Here is a 22,916-nt window from a genome sequence, read left to right as displayed (position 1 = left end):
TTCCTGGTACACAACGTGGTCATGCCCAGAGCCACAGTAGAGGACTCTGGTCTCCAATGCTCAATCCTGCTATGGCTGTCTGGAGGAGGGGGAAGGCGAGGTCGCTGCTCACCATGCCATGGCCGACGCTCCGCTCTAATAAAGCAATATAGGGCAAATGAAAAGTGAGCGGCAGAGTTGTTGAGGATCTGCACAGTCGAGCGGGGCGGCAGGGTTGTTAAGGTCACGCAGTCGTCGCGCGGAGTCGTGGACAAATGAGCCTTATAAATGGGCTATGTGAAACCACCCAAGCCTAAAATAATATGAAGCTACACGTAGCACACCGTTCCCACATAGTAACATCTGGCTTGCTAGCTAAATAAGGACGAGCGATCGAGCAAGCTATAAAGAAGAGAGCCGAACGCATTTTCAACCCATATCTTTCTCAGCCTTTTGGTTAAGATAAAGTGTTATATTTGTTCTTATCGATTTAATATTTGATATATAATTATATGTTCACTTTGATATTAAATTTATTTTTAACTCGGCAATGGGTGGTGCCATTTACACTCGCGCGGGGCGAGGAAGAAAGCAGGGTGCGTGATCCATTCTCGCGAGGCGGGCTAGTTGCTGCGACTGATCCGCGGCGGGCGCATCCCGAGCGGGTTGGTTGCCAACGGGGACGGGGTGAGGAGCGGTGGGTGGTTGAGAAGGAGCACCAACGCCGAGATCACGGTGGTGGCAACATATTGGCGATCATTGCAGCAACAGTTCTTGTAATCGCTCAACCAATCGAGGACCTCACAACCTGCAAGCAATTGTTAAATCAATTCGATTATTAGGTAGGTATCAATACATACAGGATAAAAAAAGATAAAACTCCAGGACGGAATTAACATGTGACATAGATAGGTTCGTTGTGTGGAACCCCAGAAACTTCTGAAAATAAACTACTACAATATGTAATAAAAGATAAAGAAAAAGGAAGGCATGTTGCTCCACCACACAGACCTTTGAAGTTGGTTCCATTTTGTTGCTCACTGAAAATACTATCTCTGTTTCAATACGTAAGTCATTCTAGTTTGGTCCTAAGCCAAACTTCTCTAGCCTTGATCAAGTTTATAAAAATTGATTGAGTATTTTCAACTCCAAATTAGTTTCAATATTCCTAAGCCAAACTTTTCTCAAGCCTCGATCAAGTTTATAAAAATTGATTGAATATTTTCAACTCCAAATTAGTTTCAATAAATGATTAAGCACTAGCGTTCAGAAGAATGGATGCTTTCTTAGCAATGTGCTTTTACCTGTTTGTTACATTAGTTCAAACAAGCAGTTAACATGTAATCGCCGAGTTGGAACATAAGGAAGGTAGAAGGCAACACTATACAACATCAGTGGAAGCTAAGAACCAGGGCAATAGGCACATCACGTAGCAACAATACAATGGATTAAGGGGAAATGGTACATACTAACAGCAGGGAACATGAAACAAAGCATGTACCTCCTCAGTGCCGTTGACAAAAAAAAAACTGGAAAAGTTTTGTGTTTGGAAGTAAAGTGTTTCAAAACCATGGTTTGGAATACTACGGTTTTAATTTGTCATGACACAATCATAGTATTTTTACATCACTTTTAGCACTACGTGTTTAGAGACAAAGTATCTCAAATTATGGTAACGAGTGTACATGTGCAAGGCTAGTCATAGACAAAAACTTTGGGTTGAAGTGGAATTTTAGATACTCTAAAAATACCGTAGTATCTACAAAACCATAGTATTCAAAACAGAGTTTTGTATCATGTAGCCAAACACATTTTATCAAAAATACTATGGTATTCTACAATACCATGGTTTTACCTTAAAACTTAAAAAATACTTTGCTTACAAACACTCTTAATAAGTAGTAGAGATTTACTCATTGTAAAGGTTTAAAACGTGTTTGAACAATTATTTCATTAAAAAGATCTACCTATATGATATATATAGAAACCATAACAATACACGGAGATCTAATTATTGCTTATTTTTTTGGTCCGACGTTTGTTTCTGATAGTTGTGTCGATAACTGAATCTATAGCGTTCACCTTGTTTATATCATATCAAATATTTGAATGATAATTATATATATTAAATATGATATGACATTAAATATAGTCTAGTTATAAAACTAGCTACACGTGAAGTTAAATATATATTTGATGTGATATGAACTTAACTTTAATCAGGGACCAAACACCCCCAAAGGATGGAGGAGGTAGCTCCTCTTGCTTTCATTCTTCCTCCTCCCTCGTAGGTTGACTTATGAGATGGAAACTCGAAGAAAAGGGTACAACGTTTGTCCATGTATTTGTATGTAGGTTATGAGATGGAAGCTCTCTATACAGGAACAGAGTGCCGGCAGAAGCCACAGCTGATTGAAAACCAAAAATAGAAAGAAAGAAAGAAAAAAAGTCTCGGTAACATGATGTATGTACAAGATACATGATATCACCCGGCAGCCTGGAAGTCCCCGAAGTCTTCATCCACGGATTCTTGCTCCTTCATCTTCTCTGCAGCAGCCGGTAGCTCTGGAGCAGGTTCGCCTTTGGAGGGGAGAGCGCTGGTTCTGCTGACGGGTTCAGCAGGTGGTTGCTCTTGGGAAGGAAATTCTGCTTTGAAAGGCGAGGCAGCGACTCCAGAATCCGTCGGTGAGACAGGCGAAGGTGGTGGTGGTGGGAGTTTAAGGGAGACGGGGGCCTCCTTGGCGCTTGTCTTTTCGTTAACGGAGAGCTTGTTTAGGCCTTGCTCAAAAAATGTCGATTTTGTCTTGGTGCCTGTTTCCTTCTGCGCAGAATAAAAGCAAAGTCAAACACTCAGGAAACATTACATAAAGACAAATGTAGCTATAAAAATTGAATGAGAGGGATGCCTGCACATGTTACACAAAAACAAATATGAACAAACGCTTTATTTATGCAAAATCTGGCACATCACTGCAAATATCCTTCAGTGCAGTACAGGAGCGCTCAATTTTTTTCAGGTTCCTATGCAATCAAATATATCTATGGAGATGCAAGGATGTGGTGCTCAAATGTCATAAGAGAAATCTAGATGGGAACTACGTGTAAACGGAAATGAGGTTCAGTTTAGGAGTAGCTGTGCATTTACATGAAAATATTCAAGATAAACACAGAACAGATTGACCATGTTTTTCTAGAAACTTAAAGATTGGTAAGAATCCAATGACCCAACCGTTTATCTATGCAATGAGCATATCCACCTAATGGGGCACCACATGCCATTGCTTGAGCAACCCAGGGTACTATGGAGCAAAATGCATTATTCTTGTTCTGCAGATCTTAGAAGACAATCTCTCATCAACAGGCTCTCTGATTTCATTCCCTTCCAGAAAATATTTAGATGAAAACTTACATTTTTAAGCTGAAGAACCAATGTCTCCCCTTCTTTGAGGCTGTAATCCACTGAAGATTGCTTCTCATAATGCTGAATCATCTCTTCAGCCGCCTTCTTCTTGTTTAAATATCTTTGCTAATGTAAGAGAAAAACAATCATAGAGGAAAACCAGTGCATCATGTAAAGAAGATATTGGAAGGATAATCACAAAAATGATGATCGCAGGAAATGAATTGGATTCCTTATCGAAAAACTTAGAAATATTTCATAGAACTCACGTTAAAACACACTTGCCAAATAAACTAAGATCTGGCATGGGTAGAGGATCAAATAATCAGATGTTGAAAGGTCCCAGACAACAATCTACATTCTACTATGTACTACCACCATTGCTAATCGAAAATCAATAGCAAATGGCCATATCAAATAGAATTCCACATATAGAACTAGTCATTGAGGAATCACACACGGAAAAACACGTAATTTTGCAAATTATGAGATTCATAACATGTTTGATGAACAGAAGGATACTTCATATGATCATGTAGGGCAGCTTGGAAGTCATATGCTTCAGGTCTTTCCCGGAAGCCTAAACCTATGAAAGCATGGCGCTGACGCCCATCTGAAGTTCATGGTAAGATTTGTTATGCTAATATATTACCCAGCATGAGACTGAAGTGGCCACACCAATTCAAATTAAGTGCCAAGTGCCATGACTCAACGCTAACCACTGAGCACAATATTATGGAATAAGTAATATCATAGAGCCCACGAAAGAGACAAGGAAGCTGAGCCTAGCTGGTTGAGGGTGTGAACGCCCACAACACTTAGGTTCAAGTCCTAGAGGTGAATTTGAGTGCTTATTTTCTTCTTAATACTGATATAATAAAGCCACCTATTCCTTTTAGGATTGGTCTAGTTTTATCAATGGAGTGTTTCCTAAACTAAACAAGGTTTTACAAGCTGCAGGGAATGAAGGATCCATATGGTGTGCAGCTGAAGCAATGAATCTCTTGAGTATTGTTGTTATGACCGGCGTCACCTATAGGCACTGGAGCCGCGTCAATGGCTAGGCCACGCGTGCAGTTAGGGGCGAAATACTCAAGATTTTCCTTAGATATTTTGCATTGTTTTCATAAAAAATAGAATCATGATTGATTCTTGTTAGGAGGTTTCCATTAAATTAAAGATTGCTTGCTTAGGGATCAAGTAAGCCTCTCTCTATAAGGAGAGAAGGTGTATCAATCTAATCAAAACAATTATCTTGCCTGACCTAAAGGGTAATCTCCCACGTCTATCTCCCCCGCTCGCTTGCTCCCTGTGCGCGACCACAGCTCCTATCCACTGCTAGGGGTACACATGAACACGTCCCGACCATCAATCTCCTACCCGTACAACCTACAGTCACGGTATAATCCTAGATCCTATCAATCTGGTATTAGAAATGTCGGGTGACGATGGCTCCAAGAAGTAGCCACCGACCCCACCATCGTCGGTCGTCGACGCCACGATGAAAGTCTTGGAGGACATCGCCACGTAGCTAGCCAATTTCACCACCCGCATGTCATCCCAAGAGCACCAGCAGGCGTTTGCACAAGGGTTTCCCCTATGGGATGCCAAAGTACGGGGCGACGACGTTCCTGTCCTTCACCACCACTGCTATGCCACCCTCCACCCTGCATGTCGTGCTGCCTGTCACTCTCCTGCACACCACAAAAACCACTGTTGCCCCATCCGCCCTCTTCCCATCCACCAAATCAGCTTCCCTCCCTCACCATCCTCGTTGCCAAAGTTTTCAGAGGGGGCACCTTTCTCATCTGCGCGGGCGCCCTACATTGTAGGTGTTGCGACCAAAATATAACAACCACGAATGGGACTTGGTGATGAAGAACACCATGACAAAGGGCCACATTATCTCGTATTTAATGACTATATGTAATGTTTTATTTTCATGTCGTACTATTTGTCCATGTATTAAATGTGATAGAATAGCTTCTCTCAGAAAAAATTAAGAGTTCACTTTGATGCCCTTCCAATCGGTGCGCCTATAAAGATTCTAAATTCTAATCAATGTTTGGTAGGTCTGCCAAATCAGAGTGCCATCAATTGTTTTGATCTAGTAGGGTGGATGTCGGGTATCTGTATATATAGTGTTGGTTTGCTTAACGAGGCTATCAAATCAGATTTGAGCCTTTGACATAATGTTGGGACCCAGGGTATTGGATGCCACCCAACAAACAAAAGTCACATAGGATGTGATTAGCAAATGTTGCTTACCTATGTCATTATGTTTCTAGTCATGATGTCAAAGCTCACTAGAACTTAGTGAACACAGATCTTGTCCACTATATGTCGTCAAAGGAAAGACAATTGCAAAACATATAGTGGGAGGAATATTTTATTAAATTGTTTAATAAGAGGTTGAAGTAAACATAGTGCTAAACTTTGCTTTTTATTTATTATAGTGATGGCACCTAATGCTTTACCGGTTTAAATTTGTGATCGATCGTTGACAAAAAAATCACTAGAACAAATTTTATTGATTGGTACCGTAACTTGAGAGTTGTTTTCAAATAAGGGAAAAAGAAATATATTCTTGAGACTCCCTATCCTAATGAGTCAAAGGAGAATAAAAGTTATGATGGCTGAAGTGCTTATGAGTAGCACACGAATGACTCCCTGGATGTTAGTTGTCTCATGCTTACAACCATGTCCTCTGAGCTTCACAAGCAATATGAGTATGCGAATGCCCACGTGGTCACATGGTATGTTCATGAACCAAGCAAGGGTGGAAAGATATGAGATATCCATGTCCCTATTTTCATGCAAGGCGAAAGGGCCTCTAGCTGAGTTGGTTAGGCGGTCTGAGTAGCACCCCTCAGATCCTAGGTTCTACTCCCTGTGGGAGCAAATTTCAGGATGTGGTTAAAAAAATCCCCTCGTCTGTCCCACGCCAAAGCACAGGTCTAAAGCCTGGTCCCGATCGTGGTCGTTCTCACATGGGCTACGATGTCGTTGTGTATGGGTGAGGCAGGGGTTCAGGGTTTTTCTCGACCTGTGTGAAGTCTTCTTCTTAATAGAATGTCCGATGGTTGTCTTACCTCCAATAGGTTGAGTTTTTTTTATTTACATGCAAGCTAACTGAAAGGAAGTCCAGTCAGCCCTCATGTAATCGGGATGATGGGTTACGTTCCTTGACAGCTTGATTTCGCTCTTATTGATGAGCTAGCTACGGATGTGATCCTTCGGTCTCTCCCTTCACGCTATATAAGGCATTCATTTTGAACTTTCACGTGAATAGCATGGTGAAGACCTTCACGAGTTGCATAGGATGTTTAAGACAGCTGAGAAGAGCAATAGAAAGAACTCTAATCATGTGATGATGGTCTAGAAGAATAGCAAGAAGTGGAAACACTTCATGAAGGGCAAGGGCAAGCTCGTGCCACGCTATGTCAGCCCCTTCCAGGTGCTGGAGCGTGTTGAGTGGGTAACCTATCACCTTTAGCTTCTAGAGGGTGCTTGTCTCCACAACACGTTACATGTGGGCTGCTCAAGCCATTCCGCAGGGAACCTCAGATGAATCCACCGCACATGTCGCCCGTACAAAACGATCGACTATTGTATGCGCCAAAGCGTGTGTTGCACGCCCAACTACGCCTTGGCGCTTGAACGTCTGCGTTTAGTGGTGTGACCTGCCCTGCAACGGCACCATTTGGGAGTCGCTTCAACAATTCAAGGACCTTTACCTCGACATCCAACTCGAGTACGAGATGTTTAAAGAGGCAGGGAAAGATGTTATGACCAACATCACCTATAGGGGTCGGGGTTGTGCTAGTGGCTAGGCCACACGGGGAGTTAGGGGCAAAATGCCTAGAATTTTCTTTCTTTAGATATTTTGTATTGTTACCATAAATATAAAAATAGGATCATGATTGATTCTTGTTAGGAGATTTTTATAAAAATATAAGCATTGTTGGCTTCGCGATTAAATAAGCCTCTCAATATAAAGATAGGAGATTTATCAATCTAATCAAGCAACGCAATTATCTTGTCTGGCCTCAAAGACCATCTCCCATATCTCTCTTGCTCGCCTACTTCCTGTGCACGACCATGGCTCCTATGCTCCACCAGGGGTACAAACCCAACCATCAAAATTCTACCCGTACAACCTACGCAGTCATGGTAGGATCCTAGATCCTATCAATTGTACATAGTTTTCTTTGGGTAGTACCTAAGTGGGTCGTTTATGCTATGCCTGTGGTGCATATGATGTATTGTTAATATTAATGGGCTTAGGGCCTGTGAACTAACAAACTTTTTTCTTCTATATTAATGAAATGGCACAGCTCTCTCTGCGTTCGAGAAAACGATAGAAAGACAGTCATCACCTATATTCTCTTCAACACGTAGTACAAAATATCTGCAAGAAAAATATTCAAACAGCAAGAATCATGTCAGGCTCTTATAATCTTCGAGTAGTTTTCTAATGGATAGTGAAAAATACAAAGGCACATATATAATTGTAGGACCAGATTATATTTTATGGCAGCCCTAGATACAGACCTGCTACTGTCAATTACAGGTTCCACCGGATGTGGTTCACCCTCTCTGAGAAATGCCCTAGCATAAAGCTCCCCTAAAACACATCCACTGAATCAATAATTCAATATTGTGATGAATAAAAAGGAAATTGACCAAAAGCACTAAAATGGCTATAATACCTGTTTTTTTATCTTCCAGTTTAATGATGCATTCCTCTCCCTTGCTGACAACCTTAAGCGCCCCTTCCCATGCCCATTTGTTGACGTTCCACTCATCCGCCCTGGATTTTACCACGAGTTTAATCGGTTACTGACTTATTTTCAAGGAACAAATTAATCCCAACTTGTACTGAATCAGGAGGGAATGAGTGCAATCATGAAATGAACCACTCCAATGGTCTCTGAGCAAATGTGGGGAAGCAACTAAGCATATGTGAAAAGATCGATTAGCTCATAGCACTGACAGCCACTCCTAACTGTGTCAGCTTTATCCACCCAGGATCTACCGATCTAGGCATAAAAAATTGCATTACATATCCTAGGGAATCGACTACCACATCCTTTGTGAGACAAGAAGTGCACCTGTAGGAGGCAGACGTTTTCCTCGGTGGTATCTGCGCATAAACCCACAACCTAATTAGCACGCTTCAGAGAACTTTGTCGCCCAAACCTGCAGAGTGCTGGCATGGGCAGAGCACAGGATACTACTACACTACAACTACAACTATTTGTGAAACAGAAAGAAAAGAACACGAAGTGTCGGATGCAAGGCAAGGGGGGCGAACCAGGTAGACGTAGCACTCGGCGACCTGGAACAGCACGAGCTCCAGCGGCTCGGCCTCCGCTGGCGGCTGCTCGTTGCCGCCGCCGGTCGCCATGGCGCCGGCCGCAGAAGCGCCGGGAGCTCGACGGCGGACCGGTCGTGGAGCCGGGAGCGGGGAGCGGGGGCGGATCGTGCCGAGCGGTGCAGGGAAGCGGGCGGGATCGGGAAAGGCTCAGGGCCGGATCCGAATGCGGCGTAGCGGAGTAGTGAATCAGGTCGTCGCACCAGAAGAGACGAAACGAGCCGAGCCGACGGCTCGCTAAATGACCAAACTCCGCTCGCCTACTCAAGCTTTGTTCGTTTATTCCGAATTGGTGGGTTAGAATGATTTCTAACTGTATTGTTTCTCTAATTTATATAAACTTTGATTAGCTGGAATAATTCCGGGGGCAATTCGACACAAACGAACAAGGCCTCAAGGAGCCTTGGTTCCGCTCGATACCCGCTTATACCGGCTTGTGAGCCGGCTCGACTGGACTCATGAGTTGCACAATAAAAATTACTAGTCGGTTATCTGTATGTTGCGACGGATCACAGTAATACCCACGTAAATTATCCAGCAAAAACATTCTTAATATTTTTTATTGATTGTCTCCTGCCTTCGCATAATATTTTTTATAAACGCACGGGTACCATAGGCAGCAAATCAGATACCCTCATCCCTCGACTCCTCCACTTCCAATGTTTCGTAGAGCAGGAGGGGAAGTGTTGGGACCATGCTTCATCGCCGAAGGTTCTGCAAGGAGAAACAGCTTCGGCAAAAGCTGCTTATACGTGATGCCGAAGCTACCACTCATGAAGCTTCGGTGTTATAGCGTACCCGAAGATGAAGGATCGAACCGACTTAAAGATTGTCGGGGACCATAATTAGGGGTACCTGAAAGGAAAATAGGGTCAAACATTTTCCTAATTGATTTTGGTGGTTGAATTGACCAACACAAATAATTGGACTAACTAATTTGTTCAAGATTATATATTCTACAGGTGCCAAAGGTTCAACACAAACCAATCAAAAGAACAAGTTAGGTCTCAAGAGGAAGGAGCAAAAAGGGGAACCAAAGGCTGCCCTGGTCTGGCGCACCGGACAGTGTCCGGTGCACCAGGGTGCTTCAGCTCAAACTCTTCACCTTCGGGTTTTCCAGGCGCATCTCCGCTATAATTCACCGAACTGTCCGGTGTGCCACCGGACTGTCCGGTGCACCAGCGGAGCAACGGCTATCTGCGCGTAACGGTCGACTCTGCAAAGTAAACAGTAATGCGGCAGAAGTCAGAGCAACGGTCAGAGGGGCACCGGACTGTCCGGTGCGACACCGGACTGTCCGGTGCCACATGAGGACAGAGCCTCCAACGGTCGACCAGCTTCAAGACCTAACGGCAGGATGACGTGGCGGCGCACCGGACACTGTCCGGTGGCGCACCGAACTGTCCGGTGCGCCCTTCGCCAGCACACTTCACCAACGGCTAGATTTTGGTTGGTGGCTATAAATACCACCCCAACCGGCCACTTCAAAGTGTGGGAGCCCAAGCAACATTCCAAGTCATCTAGTTGACATACTCAAGCCCTCCCAACCACATATATTCATTGATCCATCCTATACACAAGATTTAGACCACTACAACCAACGCAAGTGCCACAAAAGAGAGAGTAAGCAAAAGAGAGCTACTCATTTGAGTTTAGCACTAGTGCCTTGTGAGATTCATTGAGAGATAGTGTGTACTACATCTTTGTGTTCATTTGTGTGTGGAGTTTTGACTCCCATTGAACTTCTTCCAAAGTGTTGGAGGCTTGTAAAAGCTAGCAAGAGACACCAAAGAGTGTGGTGGTCCTTGTGGGACCGAGAGTGATCCTTGAGAAGAAGAAGAGCTCGCCGATCTTGAGTGATCGGTGGAGAGAAGGAAAGGGTTGAAAAAGACCCGTCCTTAGTGGACTCCTCAACGGGGACTAGGCCTTCGAGGGTTGAACCTCGGTAAAACAAATCACCTGTGTCCATTGTGTTTATTGCTTGAGATTTGTTTGTTTTCCCTCACTCTAAGTTTTTCTTGCACTGTTCTTTGCTAACCTCATTTGGTGTTGCTTTAAGTTAAATTCTCATTTAGTGAAGCAACACATTGCAAGAAAGAACTTGTGGCATTTCTCTTCTCATCTAAGCCTTCTTGCTTTATTCTCATAGACTTATTATTAGTATTGATTTATCAATTTTGCATTATTTGAAAGCAATACTCTTTACAAGCAAGGACTTAGTTTTTATACTCTGATTATTATATATCTTGTTCTAACCACTAATCAAGGGATCTAGTTGGGGGATAAAGTTTTAATTTTTAGGTTCCGCCTATTCACCCCCCTCTAGGCGACTTTCAATTGGTATCGGAGCTAGGCACTTCATATTGAGTCTAACAACTTGAAGTGATGGCTCAACGAAGATCCCAAAAGAACAAGAACACAACTCGGAAGGAGGTAACTCTTGAGATATTATTTTCCGATTGTTCTAACTATGATTCATGGTCATCTAGTGTACTAAATGCTTTTAGAACTCTAGATCCTCGATTAGAACAAATTATAGACAAGAGCATCATTCCCTCTGATTATGATGCTTCCGAGGAAGATCAAATATGTATACGCTTAAATCATCTAGCTATTGACATCTTAGGTAATTCTCTTAGCAAAGAAGATTATCATGCCTTCATTACAAATTATGATGAACACATTCCTAATGCGCATGATATTTGGACTAGAATTAAAAATAAATTTGATGAGTCCAAATATGATAGTTCATTTTGTACTTCTACTTCCTTTAGTATTTGTGATACTAACCCTTGCAAGGAAGAAGAAAATGACTGATGGAGACCAAACGATGAATCCACCTCTCCAAAAGGTTTGCCTTCCCATTTCAATTCCCACATGTGTTGTGTGGCTAATGAAAATGATAGCGGAAGCACAAATGAGGGTGAGGAGGAAGAAGGAAGCTCCGTGCAACTCTACGCTCGCCTAAGCCAAGAAGATAAGGCGGTCATGCTCAAACTTCTAGAAAGAGCGAAAGAGGAAAGCAAAGCTCGTCAAATGCTAGAAGATATTCTCTCCATCAAAATGTGATACTTTGACGAGTTGACTAAAGAACATGAGGAGCTAAAATGCTCTCATGTTGATTTGGTCCAAAGGTATGAAACTGTTTCAATTGAGCAAGATAACGCTTTACATTGTATCGCTCAATTAGTAAATAGGAATACCTTGCTTAAGGACCAAGTAGAAAAGCTAAAAGTTGAAAATCTAGCTTTTCAAGATAAATATGATATGCTTATAAGCTCTCATGAAAATCTTATGGATGATCATATCATATTAAATGTAGCTCATGAGGTTGTGATAGAAAACTTAAAATCTCAACAACCTCACTCATGCACATGTATTCAAATTGAAACTACATTACCATGTGCTAATGCTTGTTGTCCGTCGACAAGCAAATCTTCCTTTGAGCTAGAATTTGCAGGAACAAAAGATGATACATATCAAAAGCTCAAAGAAGAAAATGAGAGGCTAATAAGGAGCTTGACACAACTAAAAGGGAAATGCATTGTTCAACCTTCTCAAGATAACTGTGATCACATGGTGAAGAAGCTTGAGACGGGAACAACCGTGGCATGCACTAAATCCATTGAAGAAAATGTCAAGGACTTGAGGATTGCCAAGAGGAGAAAGCAAAAGAAGAAAATCAATACCGCCTCCAAAAGCCTCAACCATGCCTCCATAAAAGGTAACATCCAAGGTAATAATCAAGTCACACTTCATGCAAATAGAAATAAGAAGTGTAGTGAATGCTTTGAAAAGGGGCATTTGATTAGATCATGTCCCTATATTAAAAATGGCTTGATTATTAACAAGGATGATAAACTTTGTTTTAAATGTTCAAAGAAGGGACACTTTATTAAATCTTGTCCTCATTTGAAACAAAAAGGCATAGGGCTAGAAAAGAAAATGTTTACTAACCATGTAGCAAGCAAGAAACAAGGAAGGAAGAAATCTTCAAGACTTGAAGATCGCCTTTGCTACATATGCCGAAAGAAGGGACATCAATGCAAGGATTGTTCTATTGGTAACAATCCCACTCCTAGCTTGTCAATTAATTCTCATGTAACTAGGCAACCCAAAATTGCAACTTGTGCTAGAAAGGTAATGAGTTTACCTAGTGCTAACACAAAGGACTCTTGGGTTCCTAGATCTTTGTTAACTAACCTTGATGGACCCATCAAGAGATGGGTACCAAAATATGCTTGACAAGCTTTGCAGGAAAAAGAGATGATATGAAGCCTTGGGGTGCTTGAAAGAGTCAATTCAATTCTTATTAACTCAAGCTATCAATCTACAATGATCTACATATCCAAAATTGACCCAAGGTTATTTCAAATTATTATGTCTAAAAACTCATATCATCTCGGGAAGATCTTGATGTTGTAGGAAATAAAGAATTAATCCTATGCCGAAAAGTCAAGACCTACAACATGGAGGAAAGTCAAAGGATGGTAACATTTATGCTTTTAAGTACAAATATCTTAAATTATGTCACCATTCTTTGAAGGAATTCCTCTCATATGGTAGATTGTATATTCATCATTCCTATACTATGGCAATCTACATGTTTTAAATTATTGAGCAACTCATGGCATGATTTTCCGCTTATTATCTTGTTATTGCCATGACTCTAGATATAGAGAGATGTTCCATGTTCCTAAAAAGAATAAGATGTCATGTAAGGAATTCAAATCCCTACGACATCTACAAAAGGAACATTCTCTCTATAACTAGAATAGTGAGACTAATGCTTGTATCTAAGTAACCCATGTAGTCTCACTAATATGTTTCTCTATGGAGATGCGTAATCTAACATAAAAAGAAAAGTCAATCCAATAATTTATGTTGTTTTGCTTCTTTCTTATATTGGATGTGATTCTTCTACTTTTATCGCTCTCCATGTTATGAATTAGATTTATTCCCGTAATCTTAAAGAACTAACTATGCTTGTTCCATAAGTTTAAAACTAAAGCATACTTTAAGGAATAATCTAGTTCATATTATAAAGTTTCCATGCTTTGGTAATCCGCTTTTCATTCCTCATCAAAATTGATTACAAAAGGGAAACTAGTGCTTGTGTTGCTATTAACATTTCTCTTGAGCTCACTTATGAAAATCTATAAGAGAGTAAGTGCAAGTTTAAAGCCACAAGCCTCAAAGGGTTGCTCTTCACCCAAACGAAGAAAGGTAAAAGCAAAGGTATGGGAACTCATCCTCTCAATCAAATATAGTTCCCATCAATGGTTGTTTACTCTAATATATCATATTCTACCTATGTAAAGAATAGATTCTTTATTGGACCAAACTCGGATAGATGTGCATTCAATCTCATTCTAATAAAATGCGCTTGTCCATTAGAATCTATTTCATGCCTTTGCTATATTTGTTCTCATATTGATTTGCTTCCGAGTAATGATTAATAAATTCAATATGAAGAAGTAAATTTCCTGTGATTAATCAAAATGATTAAAGAGTGCATATTTCTTTTGATGTGCACTAATGTTAAGAAGTTTACTTCATGTCCACATGACTCATGGATGTTGAATTGTTTTTATTTCCTATCTAAAAGAAATCATCATTCATCATATACTCCCTTGTGCTATTAACATCTCTCTTAAGTATTTTCAATAAGTGTGGAAGGAAAAAGAAACAACTACAAAAGGAGGACACTAACATGAAAGAGAAAGACATCAAGTGCAACAACACCTACTTGGACAATGAGATTTTCAAAACATCAATGGTGTGGTTGTGAGTATTCTAAATCTTTTTCATTGTGAGAATACCAGGCATAAATTGTGTATTGCGAATCTTTTAAGCCTTGATCAAGATAAATAGTGCTTCTCCCTATTTGCCTTTATTAGTGGGTGCATTCACCCATTTCTTTCATTCTTGATGCATATCTAGGGGGAGCCTATTTCTATATCTTGATTATATTGAGACTAGCAAGTTATCTTAGTAATCTCATATAGTCTCGTATATGGGAACAAGTTTCTCATAAGGCATGCTACTACACTTCAATTCAACTTGGTAAAATAATGTCTCCTTTATCAAAGATTGTAGCTTTCACTGTTAAAGTAGCATGTTTATTGGATTCTCCCATTTTTGAGCGTGATTGAAAATCCAATGCCTATGTTGTTCTTTTGATCACATCTGTTGTTTGATCATTGAATAACTTCAGTTATCACTTATACTTCTTAGTGCCTCATGTAATTTAAATTTAATTCAATTAATTTCAATTGACATCTCTCTTGATATGCACTAAGTTAAAAAGAGAATTCATGTTACATTTATGCAATTTGTGATCCATTTTGATACATGCAAAACAATGACTTAGAAAAGGATCACTAGTTGTAGAACTCTCTCTTGTGCAAAATATTTCCATACATTGTCTTGAGTACAGGTCTTAGGCAAATTCAATAAGACTAAGGACAAGCACAATGAAGAGAGCATCTCTATGTGAAGGTACAAAAGGGTAAAACTACTCCATCCCATTCATACATGTACCTAAAATCTTCCTACATTAATTGCATATCATGTTTAAAAGGAAGAGAAAGCATGTTCATGCATTAACCCTGCTTCATACCTAGTTTAACTTCTCAAACATTCATTTTTACATCTTTGTTTAAACTGGGTGAAGTAATTCTATTGTCAAGGAGCTTAAAGCTTAACCTTGTAACGAGGATAAGCTGCCTTTGTTCAAAAGGTGGATGGTCCTTAAGCCTCCTTGAAATCCTTAAGGGTGAATGCTTGAGATATTTATAACATGCTTTCATAAGTGCTTAAACTGTCATGAGGATCACACTTATACTATGACACAATGCACTTCACATTCTCTATAATATAGACATGATCTCATTAACCTAATTATGTGCACTTGGCATTTAAGACCAAAAAAAAGTTTTGTATTCCTCTCAAAAGCACATATTTAGGGGGAGAAATCTATATTATATAGAATTGTTTAAGCTTAATTGACATATCCTTTTAATCATGTCTGTTTCCCTTGGTACATCTGCATATTTCTTATCTCTATTTGTGCCAAGGCTAATACTAATATGTTTTCATGAGCATCTCATGTATTAAGTCTTAGATTGAAAGGGAAATGGAGTATTCGGCAAAGACATCGCTTCCACTCAACTCCATTGGCATTATCCACTCTTTGCCGGTATTCCGCCGTCTCTCCACATTTGGTACAATCTTCACTCATATATTATTTGCCAAAGGGGAGAGAAAGTAAAAGGGCTTATATTTCACTCAAAGTATCCGTTTTTGGCGATTCATGCCAAAGGGGGAGAAAGTATTAGCCCAAAGCAAAAGGACCGCACCACCACCGAATTTTAAACATCTAATGATTTTCAATTGGCAAATTTCAAATTGGTATCTTATTGTGTTCAAAAGGGGGAGAAAGTAGTATTTTCAAAATTGATATCTTAAAACCCTCTTGAACACTAAGAGGAGGATTTCGTTGAGAGGGAGTTTTGTTTAAGTCAAAGGAAAAGCATTTGAAATAGGGGGAGAAAATTTCAAATCTTGAAAATGCTTCTCAAAATCTTATTCATTTATCCTTTGACTATTTTGCAAAACACTTTGAAAAGAATTTCCAAAAGAGTTTGCAAAAACAAAACAATCGGTGCAAGCATGGTCTAAAACATTAAATATAAAGAATGCATTCATGCAAATATTATGAAATGATAGATTGGTTTAATTCCAAGCAATCTTTGCACATATATTATGCAAACTAGTTCAATTATGCACTTATATATTTGCTTTCGTTTGTGTTGGCATCAATCACCAAAAAGGGGGGAGATTGAAAGGGAAATAGGGTCAAACCTTTTCCTAATTGATTTTGGTGGTTGAATTGCCCAACACAAATAATTGGACTAACTAGTTTGTTCAAGATTATATATTCTACAGGTGCCAAAGGTTCAACACAAACCAATCAAAAGAACAAGTTAGGTCTCAAAAGGAAGGAGCAAAAAGGGGAACCAAAGGTTGCCCTGGTCTGGCGCACTGGACAGTCCGGTGTGCCACCGGACAGTGTCCAATGCACCAGGGTGCTTCAGCTCAAACTCTTCACCTTCGGGTTTTCCAGGCGCATCTCCGCTATAATTCACCGGACTGTCCGGTGTGCCACCAGACTGTCCGGTGCACCAGCGGAGCAACGGCTATCTGCGCGTAACGGTCGACTCTGCAAAGTAAACAGTAATGCAGCAGAAGTCAGAGCAACGGTCAGAGGGGCACCGGACTGTCCGGTGCGACACCGGACTGTCCGGTGCCACATGAGGACAGAGCCTCCAACGGTCGACCAGCTTCAAGACCTAACGGCAGGATGACGTGGCGGCGCACCGGACACTGTCCGGTGGCGCACCGAACTGTCCGGTGCGCCCTTCGCCAGCACACTTCACCAACGGCTAGATTTTGGTTGGTGGCTATAAATACCACCCCAACCGGCCACTTCAAAGTGTGGGAGCCCAAGCAACATTCCAAGTCATCTAGTTGACATACTCAAGCCCTCCCAACCACATATATTCATTGATCCATCCTATACACAAGATTTAGACCACTACAACCAACGCAAGTGCCACAAAAGAGAGAGTAAGCAAAAGAGAGCTACTCATTTGAGTTTAGCACTAGTGCCGTGTGAGATTCATTGAGAGATAGTGTGTACTACATCTTTGTGTTCATTTGTGCGTGGAGTTTTGACTCCCATTGAACTTCCTCCAAAGTGTTGGAGGCTTGCAAAAGCTAGCAAGAGACACCAAAGAGTGTGGTGGTCCTTGCGGGATCGAGAGTGATCCTTGAGAAGAAGAAGAGCTCGCCGATCTTGAGTGATCGGTGGAGAGAGGGAAAGGGTTGGAAAAGACCCGTCCTTAGTGGACTCCTCAACGGGGACTAGGCCTTCGAGGGCCGAACCTCGGTAAAACAAATCACTCGTGTCCATTGTGTTTATTGCTTGAGATTTGTTTGTTTTCCCTCACTCTAAGTTTTTCTTGCACTATTCTTTGCTAACCTCATTTGGTGTTGCTTTAAGTTAAATTCTCGTTTAGTGAAGCAACACATTGCAAGAAAGAACTCGTGGCATTTCTCTTCTCATCTAAGCCTTCTTGCTTTATTCTCATAGACTTATTATTAGTATTGATTTATCAATTTTGCATTATTTGAAAGCAATACTCTTTACAAGCAAGGACTTAGTTTTTATACTCCGATTATTATATATCTTGTTCTAACCACTAATCAAGGGATCTAGTTGGGGGATAAAGTTTTAATTTTCAGGTTCCGCCTATTCACCCCCCCTCTAGGCGACTTTCAGTACCCCCAAGACTCCTAATCTCAGCTGGTAACCCCCATCAGCACAAAGCTGCAAAGGCCTGATGGGTGCGATTAAGTCAAGGCTCGGTCCACTCAAGGGACACGATCTCGCCTCGCCCGAGCCCAGCCTCGGGCAAGGGCAGCCGACCCCGGAGGATTCACGTCTCGCCCGAGGGCCCCCTCAAGCAACGGACACACCTTCGGCTCACCCGAGGCCCAGTCTTCGCCACGAAGCAACCTTGGCCAAATCGCCACAACGACCGACCGTATCGTAGAAGTATTTAATGCAAAGGTGGCCTAACACCTTATCCTAACGCGTGCCTTTCAATCGACTGAGCCGAAGTGACCGCCGTCACTTCGCCGCTCCACTGACCAGCCTGACAAGAAGATAGCGCCGCCCGCGCCGCTCCGACTGCTGTGCCACTCGACAGAGTGAGGCTGACAGTAGCCAAGTCCCGTCTCAGGCGCCATAGGAAGCTCCACCTCGCCCGACCCAGGGCTTGGACTCGGGCTCAGCCCCGGAAGACGAGGAACTCCGCCTCGCCCGACCCAGGGCTCGGACTCGGGCTCAGCCCCGGAAGACGACGAACTCCGCCTCGCCCGACCCAGGGCTCGGACTCGGGCTCAGCCCTGGAAGACGACGAACTCCGCCTCGCCCGACCCAGGGCTCGGACTCGACCTCAACCTCGGAAGACAGACTCAACCTCGACCTCGGAGGAGCCTCCGCCTCGCCCTACCCAGGGCTCGGACCGACCACGTCACAGGAGGAGCCATCATTACCCTACCCCTATCTAGCTCAGGCTACGGGGAACAAGACCGGCGTCCCATCTGGCTCGCCCCGGTAAACAAGTAATGATGGCGCCCTGCATGCTCCATGACGACGGCGGCTCTCAGCCCTCTTACGGAAGCAAGGAGACGTCAGCAAGGACTCGACAGCCCTGACAGCTATCCTTCCGCCAGGCTCCAGCGCTCCTCCGACGGCCACGACATCACACGAACAGGGTGCCAAAACCTCTCCGGCTGCCACGACGGCATGTACTTAGGGCACTAGCTCCTCTCTGCTAGACACGTTAACACACTGCTACACCTCCCAGTTGTACACCTGGACCCCCTCCTTACGTCTATAAAAGGAAGGTCCAGGGCCCTCTTACGGAGGCTTGGTCGTGCGGGGAAGGACGGGACGACGCTCGCGTAAGCCTCTCGCTCCCTCCCGCGTGGACGCTTGTAACCCCCTACTGCAAGCGCACCCGACCCGAGCGCGAGACAAACACGAAGGTCGTGGGTTTCCCCTTTTACGCCTGTCTCCCTCCGGCTTCTCTCCCCCCCTTCGCGCTCCGTCTCGCGCCGACCCATCTGGGTTGGGGCACGCGGCGATAATTTACTCGTCGGTCTAGGGACCCCCGGGTTCGAAACGCCGACAGTTGGCGCGCCAGGTAGGGGCCTGCTGCGTGTTGACGAACAGCTTCCCGTCAAGCTCCAGATGGGCAGTCTCCAGCAACCTTTCTAGCCCGGGACGGTGCTCCGTTTCAGGAGTCTTGAGTTCATGTCCCTCGATGGCAGCTACGACATGATACTCCTTCCCCCGCCGCGCGACAGCGACAATGGCGGCCGACAATCCGCCCACCGGCGGCGGAATCGACAACGTCTTCCCCACGTGGCGGAAGAACAACATTCGGGTTTGTCCTGTCACCTCCCCCGCCGACGGAGGAGGAGGCAGGGCAACCAAGGCCAAGCAGGAGGCGGCACCTCGTCGGCTGTCGAGCGAGTCGATGGCGCTGGCTCCCCAACGGGGGACACGTCGGGCATCGACCTCGCGTCTGAGACGAAGACGAGCGTTGTTTCCCCGCAACACGCCAACTCCAAGCGGACGGACGACGCCAGCACGCTCGCGAAAGACTTGCTGGGCGTCAACCTCGTACCTGAGACGACGGTGCAGTCTACCCCTGACGTGACTTCGTCACCGCCCGTCGACCAAGAGGTACCGACCGACTCCCATCTCGTGCCTTTCGAATTCAGCCTCGACCCACCAAGCGACTTCGCTTCGGTGGACGCTCTTGTAGAGGCGAGTCCAAACCCTCCGGGGTATCGTATGCGATCACCCTGGGACCGGCTAACAGCCGTCTCGACCTACGGGCCCTCGGGCTCCGAGGAAGATGACGAGCCCGACTTTAGTTGGGATTTCTCCGGACTTGGCAACCCCAGTGCCATGCGGGACTTCATGACCGCATGCGACTACTGCCTTTCCGACTGTTCCGACGGTAGCCGCAGCTTCGGCGGCGAGGACTGCGGCCCAAGTCGTGAATGTTTCCTCGTCGATCTAGGGGGTCCCGGCGAAGGCAACCATCTTGGTATACCGGAGAACGGTGATCCCCCTAGGCCTGCGCCTCACGTTGACATCCTTCAGGAGCTAGCTGTGGTCCCTGTCCCGGAGGGGGGTCATGACCCATAGCTCGAGCAAATCCGCGAGATGCAGGCCAGGCTCGACGAGGGAGCAGGAACGCTTGAGCCGTTCCGCCGGGACATCGGACAGGAATGGGCGGGCCAACCTCCGGCCGGAGAAGCGCGTCATCTACCCCAGGGCATCCAGCACCGCATCGCCGATGACGTCAGGGCAAGGCCGCCATCGACTTCCAGTGGGGTCGGCCAGAACCTGGCTGCAGCGGCATTACTTCTCTGCGCGATGCCGGAGCCATCAACCACCGAGGGGCGACGTATCCAGGGAGAGCTCAAGAATCTCCTGGAGGATGCCGCGGTCCGACGGGCCGAAAGCTCTGCCTCCCGAAGGCAGGGGTACCCCTCGGAACATCGTGCCACGACTTCCCGATTCATGTGGGAAGCCTCGGTCCATACCGGGCGCACGCGCAACACAGCGCCTGCGGCCCCGGGTCGCCTCGACAACGAGCACCACCACCGCAACCGTCGAACCCACCTCGACGAGAGGGTGCGCCGAGGCTACCACCCCAGGCGTGGGGGACGCTACGACAGCGGGGAGGATCAGAGTCTCTCGCCCGAACCACCCGGTCCGCAGGCTTTCAGCTGGGCCATACGACGGGCGTCGTTCCCGACCCGGTTCCGAACCCCGACTACTATCACAAAGTACTCGGGGGAGACAAGGCCGGAACTGTGGCTCGCGGATTACCGGCTGGCCTGCCACCTGGGTGGAACGGACGATGACAACCTCATCATCCGCAACCTCCCTCTGTTCCTCTCCGACACCGCTCGAGCCTGGCTGGAGCATTTGCCTCTGGGGCAGATCTCCAACTGGGACGACCTGGTCCAAGCCTTCGCCGGCAACTTCCAGGGCACGTACGTGCGCCCTGGGAACTCCTGGGATCTCCGAAGCTGTCGCCAGCAGCCGAGAGAGTCTCTCCGGGACTACATCCGGCGATTCTCGAAGCAGCGCACTGAGCTGCCCAACGTCACTGACTCAGATGTCATCGGCGCGTTCCTCGCCGGCACCACCTGCCGCGACCTGGTGAGCAAGCTGGGTCGCAAGACCCCCACCAGGACGAGCGAGCTGATGGACATCGCCACCAAGTTCGCCTCTGGCCAGGAGGCGGTTGAGGCCATCTTCCGGAAGGATAAGCAGCCCCAGGGCCGCCAGCCGGAAGATGTCCCCGAGGCATCCACTCAGCGCGGCACCAAGAAGAAGGGCAAGAAGAAGTCGCAAGCGAAACGCGACGCCGCCGACGCGGACCTTGTCGCCGCTGCCGAGTACAAGAACCCTCGGAAACCTCCCGGAGGCGCCAACCTCTTCGACAAGATGCTCAAGGAGTCGTGCCCCTATCATCAGGGGCCCGTCAAGCACACCCTTGAGGAGTGCGCCATGCTTCAGCGTCACTTTCACAAGGCCGGGCCACCTGCGGAGGGTGGCAGGGCCCGCGATGATGATAAGAAGGAGGATCACAAGGCAGGAGAGTTCCCCGAGGTCCATGACTGCTTCATGATCTATGGTGGGCAAGTGGCGAACGCCTCGGCTCGGCACCGCAAGCAAGAGCGTCGGGAGGTCTGCTCGGTAAAGGTGGCGGCGCCAGTCTACCTAGACTGGTCCGACAAGCCCATCACCTTTGACCAGGACGACCATCCCGACCGCGTGCCGAGCCCGGGGAAATACCCGCTCGTTGTCGACCCCGTCATCGGCAACGTCAGGCTCACCAAGGTCCTCATGGACGGAGGTAGCAACCTCAACATCATCTACGCCGAGACCCTTGGGCTCCCGCGGATCGATCTATCCTCAGTCCGGGCAGGCGCTGCGCCTTTTCACGGGATCATCCCCGGGAAACGCGTCCAGCCCCTCGGACAACTCGATCTACCCGTCTGCTTTGGGACGCCCTCCAACTTCCGAAGGGAGACCCTCAAGTTCGAGGTGGTCGGGTTTCAAAGAACCTACCACGCAGTGCTGGGGAGACCATGCTACGCCAATTTCATGGTCGTCCCCAACTACACCTACCTCAAGCTCAAGATGTCGGGCCCCAACGGGGTCATCACCGTCGGCCCCACGTACCGACACGCGTACGAATGCGACGTGGAGTGCGTGGAGTACGCCGAGGCCCTCGCCGAATCCGAGGCCCTCATCGCCGACCTAGAGAGCCTCTCCAAGGAGGCGCCAGACGTGAAGCGCCATGCCGGCAACTTCGAGCCAGTGGAGACGGTTAAATCCGTCCCTCTCGACCCCAGCAACGACGCCTCCAAGCAGATCCGGATCGGCTCTGAGCTCAAGCCCAAATAGGAAGCAGGGCTCGTCGACTTTCTCCGCGCAAACGCCAACGTTTTCGCGTGGAGTCCCTCGGACATGCCCGACATACCGAGGGATGT

At 45.5% G+C, this 22,916-nt stretch overlaps 1 protein-coding gene and 1 pseudogene across 2 annotated transcripts; one reads left to right on the top strand and one right to left on the bottom strand.

Annotated features, from left to right (window-relative positions):
- Positions 1-415: 415 nt before the first annotated feature.
- LOC111591239 (uncharacterized) lies at positions 416-590 on the top strand (annotated as a pseudogene).
- A 1,606-nt stretch (positions 591-2,196) lies between these two features.
- On the bottom strand, positions 2,197-9,005 carry LOC100272882 (uncharacterized). Of its 2 annotated transcripts, none has more exons than NM_001147335.1 (8): positions 8,697-8,900; positions 8,494-8,525; positions 8,092-8,192; positions 7,934-8,006; positions 7,759-7,790; positions 3,902-3,992; positions 3,389-3,500; positions 2,197-2,800 (listed from the first exon to the last, which is right to left on the bottom strand). In NM_001147335.1, exons 1-8 carry the CDS (start codon positions 8,787-8,789, stop codon positions 2,465-2,467), a joined length of 870 nt encoding a protein of 289 aa, NP_001140807.1. In that variant the 5' UTR covers positions 8,790-8,900; the 3' UTR covers positions 2,197-2,464. The 2 variants fall into 2 exon arrangements, with proteins under 2 accessions (NP_001140807.1, XP_008672381.1); XM_008674159.4 differs by having other exon boundaries at positions 2,221-2,797; positions 8,697-9,005.
- Positions 9,006-22,916: the final 13,911 nt, after the last annotated feature.

Source organism: Zea mays, chromosome 3, assembly GCF_902167145.1.
Source record: "Zea mays cultivar B73 chromosome 3, Zm-B73-REFERENCE-NAM-5.0, whole genome shotgun sequence".
NCBI lineage: Eukaryota > Viridiplantae > Streptophyta > Magnoliopsida > Poales > Poaceae > Zea > Zea mays.
The sequence above is the reverse complement of the archived record's forward strand: the minus strand, read 5'-3'. Positions and strand labels throughout refer to the sequence as shown.

Coding starts and splice junctions, on each gene's coding strand:
- LOC100272882 (NM_001147335.1), bottom strand. CDS start 8,789: ATGGCGACCGGCGGCGGCAACGAGCAGCCGCCAGCGGAGGCCGAGCCG. Junction 8,526..8,696: donor CCGAGTGCTACGTCTACCTG/GTTCGCCCCCCT, acceptor GTTTATGCGCAG/ATACCACCGAGGAAAACGTC. Junction 3,993..7,758: donor ACGTGTTGAAGAGAATATAG/GTGATGACTGTC, acceptor CATGAACTTCAG/ATGGGCGTCAGCGCCATGCT.